Source organism: Orycteropus afer, unplaced genomic scaffold (assembly GCF_000298275.1).
Source record: "Orycteropus afer afer isolate SDZICR_OR568_19922 unplaced genomic scaffold, OryAfe1.0 scaffold00190, whole genome shotgun sequence".
Taxonomy (NCBI): Eukaryota; Metazoa; Chordata; class Mammalia; order Tubulidentata; family Orycteropodidae; genus Orycteropus; species Orycteropus afer.
The window spans coordinates 5,195,766-5,202,916 of record NW_006921777.1 but is presented as its reverse complement, the minus strand read 5'-3'; the positions used below and the strand labels follow the sequence as shown (position 1 = coordinate 5,202,916).

At 34.3% G+C, this 7,151-nt stretch overlaps 1 protein-coding gene across 1 annotated transcript in view; it reads right to left on the bottom strand.

The window, feature by feature from the left end:
* OSBPL8 (oxysterol binding protein like 8) overlaps positions 1 to 7,151 on the bottom strand; it is an 89,147-nt gene that overhangs the window by 61,765 nt on the left and 20,231 nt on the right. The window contains exon 2 of the mRNA XM_042781874.1: positions 4,463 to 4,533. Within this exon, the coding sequence (XP_042637808.1) occupies positions 4,463 to 4,533 (71 nt within the window). The remainder of the gene's footprint in view (positions 1 to 4,462; positions 4,534 to 7,151) is intronic.

Genomic DNA, 7,151 nt, shown 5'->3' with positions numbered 1-7,151 from the left:
TTAGAAGTGAAAATGGCCACACATCATCCCTCATACTTTGGGCATGTTATCAGGAGGGATCAATCCCTGGAGAAGGATATCATGGCTTGGTAGAGGGTCAGAAAAAAAAGGGGAAGACGCTCAACAAGACAGACTGACACAGTGACTGCAAAAATGGGTTCAAGCATAGCAACAATTGTGAGGATGATGCAAGACTGGGCAGTGTTTTGTTCTGTTGTATGAAGTGTCACTATGAGTCGAAACTGACTCAACAACACCTAACAACAACAATAATTTATTTCTTACATACTATTAAATGAAGACTACTAATATTAACTTAAAAACTGATGAAGATTAATGGCTGTTTACTGAGTACTCTGTTAAATGACTTATGTGCCCTACCTAATTTGGTCCTATGAGTTAGTAGGAGTATCTTTCTTTGATAAATCAGAAAACTAACAGATAAATAACTCACCAAAGTCACACAGCCAGTAAGTATATAACCTAAGCCTCGTACCTAGTCTAATTACCAGCCATTTCACTATACTAACTTCTCATCTTTTAAACCTGCTCATACAGTTTCTCAGTCAGATTCAAATTTAAGGCTTATCTTAACGAGTAAGAAAAAATTTGTTTCCTCTACAACTCCAAATGACAGTATCTGTTTTGGTTATTCCTAAAAGATTCCAGTATGTAAAGAACCAGCAGGCCAGAAGGGTGTCACATGCATGTGGTAAATCAGAGCACATATATCTCAAGGCATTGTGTCTCTTCCACACTCTAGCTTTGAATTTAAAAAAAAAAAACAACAAAAAACATATAACCAGTGACTAAATTCTACCACCTCTTAAAACATAACTACCTAAGCTGCCTGAATGATTAGCTTACTTTTAAATATCAAAACACTAGAAACCATTTTTGTTGGCAATATTTCCCTAAGTTTCCTTGCCTTTATAAATCCCACTGACTCTCTTAATGATGATCACAGTGTTTAGTGTACAGGACTGCTTGCCTTCACTAAATGGCCTTAGAATGCTCAGCATGGTATATTTTCATTTATTAATTTATCCCCACCCTAACCCCCAAATGCTGTCCCCTTACTGGCTGTGAAGTTATTTAATCTGTCTTTAAATGAAGATACTGCTAATAACTCATGCAGTTACTTTATGGGTTAAACGAGGTAATGCATAAAAGTGTTTAACATAGTACTTAGCATATACTGTGTTCCCAAGTTTATAAACATATTCTATGCAGGCACTGTCAAAAATCTGATCTTCAGGTAAAAGGAGCATCAATATATGAGAATACGTGTGACTTGTTTTAAAAACTACAGGATACTACCAATATGATAGTAACCACAAGGTGACTAAAGTCACTGTGACTATTTTTGTTCGGAGAGGTTTTCTAAATGTCCAGGTAAATAAATTTTTAAGGAAGTGATTAGATGATTTAAAAAACCTTCAGCTAAGGAGACTGATGGCTAGAGAATGAAATTAAGAAAGCTGGGCTCAGAGACTACTACTACTGCTTGTGAAAGGATTCCTGTTATACACTAGACACATTAGTTAATGCTGGTGATTTCTATTGTTGAGATGGACAATTAAAAGTTCATTGAAAAATGCAACTTGGTCTTATTCATAAGAATAAGATGGTATGATCTGGTTAACTGACTTACCCAATTCACTTATTCACACAATGAAAATGGTTAGGAAAGAATTATGAAAAAAAAAGGGACTGATTTTATTTAAAAAATGTTGAGGGTGAGGTGGTATATTCCACTGTGTTAGTTACTGGACTCAATTATAGATTTTGAGAAATAACACTAAGTCACGAATCTTAAGATCAAAATGGCAGCACTGACAACTTTTTGCACCAGGTTCATAGAAGTATAAAGTTAAACTGTTTGGTGGGCTCAATTATCCAAGTCAATCATGGAAGGAATAACTGAACTTTATTTTTCAAATTTGTTCAGGTAAAAATAAAAATATTCAGAAGTCCATGAGAATCCAGTTTAAAAACAAATCCATGAATTTTAGAATTGTTCTGAAAAACAATAGAGTAGATGGGCGATGTGTTAAAATATTTAGAAACAAACTAGTGACTCTGGATCTCTCAAACTGACAGAATGAATCCAGATTAAACCTGAATTATGATAGAATCAGCAAATTTCAGCTCTTGAAAAATAACAAGAGTAGTATAACTTTCCCTATATAAACAGTTACTATGTTAAGAGCCCAACTCATTCATTTTAATTTTTTTATTTAAAGGAAGAAAGTTAATTCTTAAATATCTATTGTTAACCATGAACTACAACTATGTCGAGCACTTTTGGCATCAGGTTTTGGGAAGTAGATCTTATTTCTATTATACAGATTAGACAACTGAAGCCATTTTGAATTATAGCTCTAGTACTAATTATTTTGACTCCTGAAAACGTTATTTAAGTTTGTTCCCTTACAAAATGGGACTGATATTAACTGTCTTCTAGTATTGTTATGAAAGTTAAAATGACAATAATAAGCTTTCAATACAAAGAAACTGTTAACATCATTGTAATTAGTAACTAAGAAGTCATAGGTAATAGATGAGAGTTAAAAGTTAAACTTGGCTCTTTTGACTCTAAAGCTGCAGTGTCCACTAGAACTTTCTGAAAGAAGAAAATGTTCTATAACTCAGTTGTCCAATATGGCAGCTGCTAGCTATATGCGGCAACTAAGCACTTGAAATGTGGGTAGTGTGAGGAACTAAATTTCTAATTTTATTAATTTAAATTTAAAGAGTTGTATGTGGCTAGCTAGGGGCAACAGTACTGAACAATGCATCTAGAAAGCCATGCTCATTTTTCATTACTGCACACTGATTGCTTCATTAAGTATGAAAAGTTTCCTTTCAGTCTCCCTTACCCCAAAATATCTGTTTAAAGGCTACTTAGAGGTGACAGTGGTATGTAGGAAGACCATTATACCATATATTCACCAATTCTAAAATTAATCTCTTGAAAATAGGTTATTTTTATACTATAAATTTTATTTTACTTCTCGGCATGGCAGACCGATGTTATTTACTCTTTAATTTTAGTCAATTACATGTTGTATAAAATGATTTGGTAGCGTAGTGCCTAAGGCACTTGACTGCTAACCAGAAGGCTGGCGGTTCAAACCCACCAGCTACTCCTCGGAAGGAAGGTTGGGCAATCTACTTCCATAGTGATTCTGCTTCGGAAACCCAAAGAGTCGGGTCCGACTCAACAGCACATAACAACAACAACAAATAAAATTATCAAGTTATTTCTCATAGATATGTCATATAAAAGCAAAGTACTACTAAGACTTCACCCTAGATACTGTTCATATATGTAGATGGACCTTTATATAATGAATACTTGAAAAGTTAAGTGTCCATAAAATTTGTGTAGAATCACACATATAAGCATACTATTGTCAGAAGGGACTGTTCCCTAGAGAAGGATATCATGCTTAGTGAAGTAGAAGATCAGCAAAAAAGAGGAAGACCTTTAACAAGATGGACTGACACAGTGGCTGAAAGGATGGGCTCAAGCAGAGGAAGGACTGTGAAGAGGATGCAGGACTGGGCAGTGTTCTGTTCTATTGTGCACAGGGTCACTGTAAGTCCGAGCCGACTTGATGGCACGTAGTAACACCAACAACATACTGTGGAATCCTCTCAACAACTCCCAGGAACAGGAGCAAATTGTAAGACTTTAAGAACACAACCTACTGCCGAGATTAGCAGAGACTTTTCTAGCTTAAGAACTTGGTCTTCTTAGAGACACTGAAGTTTGATACTACAAGCATAAAAACTTCCTTTTGATACTAAATATGACCAGAAATAGCCATCAAAAATCAAATACTTTGCAAAATTATAAAAGTTCAGTAATGATAAACTCATAGGGAAACCAGTGCAACAAAAAGTGTTTCTCAAATTTGAAAATGTACTCATAAAGAAGAAAAGTCTCTCAGACCTAAGAATATGTACAAGTATCCCAGCTGTGAAATGCTGATTGCGGAAACTATGTCTCAGTCTAAGAAAATGTATTTCAACTGCTCACTTTTATTACAAGAGATCTTTGGCCTTTAACTGGTAGGATGTATGTATTTCCCTTGTCATCTGGGTGAACTCAAAATATTTCAAATTTTTTTTTAAAAAACTATGACCCTGATAACCGCTAAATGGAACATTCAAACTCCAGTTTGAGAAGCACTACTGTAGCAGATATACCAGAAACAATATAATAATTCTGGAAAGAACACTGGTTACTAATAATGTATTTCCAAGTAATCAACAGCGTTTAAACCAGTTACAGTGCAACTTTCCTTTTTTTTCCACACATACTACATGATTTAGATACATCAATATAAAAATACCCAATAAAAATCTGATAGACCCTTAAGTGCCAGTTCTCTCATATTAAATAATTAAAAACTGTAATAAATTATACATTTGAGGACAACAATATGCTTACCTTACTCTTGGACATAGAAAGTGAGGATTCATCTTTATTTTGAGAAACATCTTCCTTCCCTCTTTCAAAACCTTTTTCAAGAAAAAGATCAATACATCAGTATTACTACTTTTAAACATAATATATGCCTTAATGCTACAAAGCAAATTCATGCATGTCATATAATTTTAAATATACATTATATTTGATGCATACCAGTGGAGAAAGCCTAGCCTGTATATACAGCTTTCACCTATTATATACTCCTACAGATCATCTCTACTATAACACTTCTTTAGAATTAATTAAGGGTGGCATAGTGCCTAAGGCATTTGACTGCTAACCAGAAGGCTGGAGGTTCAAATCCACTAGCACCTCCTTAGAAGGAAGGTTGGGCAATCTACTTCCATTGTGATTCCGCCTCAGAAACTCAAGGAGGGGTTGCTATGAGTTGGATCTGACTCCATAGCACTGAGTTTGGTTTTTTTGGTTTTAAAGCGGCAATAAGGAGCCCTAGTGGCGCAACAGTTAAGCTCTTGGCTGCTAAATGAAAGGTTAGTGGTTCAAATCCACAGAGCTCTCTGCAGGAAAAAGACTTGGCAATCTGCTTCTGTAAAGATTACAGGCAAGAAACCCCTACAGAGTGGTTCTACTTTGTTACATGGGGTCATTACGAGTCAGAATAACTCAACGGCTTTCAACAATAGTAGAGAGGCAATTAAGTCTACTACCAACTTCGGTCAAGCTACATGCTTCTTTTCTGTGCTCCCAGAGCATAGGTTTTTTTTTTTTTTTTTTCTTCTAAGGAACTGGTTTCTGCTGGTTTCAAACAAATAATTGATAGAACAAACACTATAATTTTCATGCCTCTTATGAAACTGGAAAACAAGTATAGAATTGGTAGTAAAATAATACTGGGAAAATAAATCTAGATTCAGACACAGGTATTATTAAAAATCTAATAACATGTTCACTGATTAAATGAGGATGCATATAAAGCACTTAGCACAGTACTTTTCACATATCATATGTTCAATTAATGTTACTTTCATTATTATCATTATATTGACTATTACTTTATAAATTCGAAGAGTGAATCTAAAATGTGTAAGTACATTGGAAAAACAGACTCATTATCTCTGAAACCATGTAAAACAGTAACAAATTAACATCTCAGGTTACAACTAGAACAATTTGAAGATTGAGATTTGTGTAACATAGAAAAAGCAGTATACATTTTAAAGAGGTTCTTCCCACTTTTAAAAAGTTAATAGTAACTTTTCCCAATGATTTACTGTTCTGAGTCCAATAAAAGGGCATATTAAAAACATACAGAGGAAGAAGGAGAGTCAGTAACAGGAGGAGGATACGGAATGGGTGTCTAATTTCTGCCATGAACAACTGCCTCCTTTGTTATAAGAGTAGAAGAACTGGATGGTACTCACTTACAATTAGAGAATACTTTGGTCAAAGATTCCATAAAAGCATCCTGTTCAGTAGGGGGAAAACGCAGATCAGAATTTCAAATTCTCATGGATCCTAGACTTTCTGGAGCCATGGAAGGTAGATGAATCCTTGAAACTATTGCCCTTAGATTAATCTTTAAACCTTAACTCAAAATAATCCCTGAAGTCATCTTAAAACTGAACATAAGTTTAGCTTAAGCAGTCAAGAAGCTCTGCCTTGAGTATTATGCTCTTTTAAGAGCTATCTAAAAAAAACCCAAACCAAACTCACTGCCATGAGTCCATTCCAACTCACAGAGAAACTTTTGGGTTTCCAAGGCAGTAAATCTTTGTAAAAGTAGATTCTCCAGTCTTCCTTCCACGGAGTGGCTAGTGAGTTTGAACCACCAACCTTCTGGTTAACAGTCAAATGCCTTAGGCACTATACCACCAGAGCCCCTTCAAGAGCTATCTATATAAGATTAAATTGACAACAGTAACTGGAAAGATTGCATAGGAACCACAAGGGACATTAAGTTTATGTTAATGAGGGAGGAACAATTCAGAAAAGGAGGGTGAGAATGGTTGCACAACTCAAATGAAATCAATGTTATCAAACTGCACATATTGAATTGCTGCATGCTTTGCTGTGTATATTCTAATAACATTTTTTTTTGGGGGGGAGCACAATTATTCATACAGCAGGCAAGGAGTAATAATAGTGGCTAAAACATTTAAAATTGTTTCTAGCCTACCAACGATAATATCATTTATTCAGTGTTTGGTTTATTATTAGCTAAAAACAAATTTATTCCATTTTCTTATAGATTTTAATGAAGTACTGCTGTAATGTAAAAAAATTAATTTTTCTTCTTTCTCCAGGATAAGGAGAATCAATCTCTATACTGGGAAAAAAACTTCATAAACGAAACATGGAATTTTAAATGAAAACGTGCAAGAATTTAAAATATTAGTATGAAGCAAGCAAAAAAGTTACATAATTCAGTTAAAAAATCCTGAAGTATTTATTCCTTATAACATACTGGAATAAATAATTCTCAATCCTAACAACTAACATAAATTACTCCAGTGATCTAAATACATGTGCAAGAGAAGAAACATTTTCTAAAAAGACAGATTTTGAATGAAAAAGAAGGTATCTTCTTTTTATTTTGCAAGAATATAATTTTACTTCAATTTCTCTGGTGAATTCTTGGTTGCAATTCAATCTTGGCTAACTCATTTAACGCATTAAGAAAAACAAC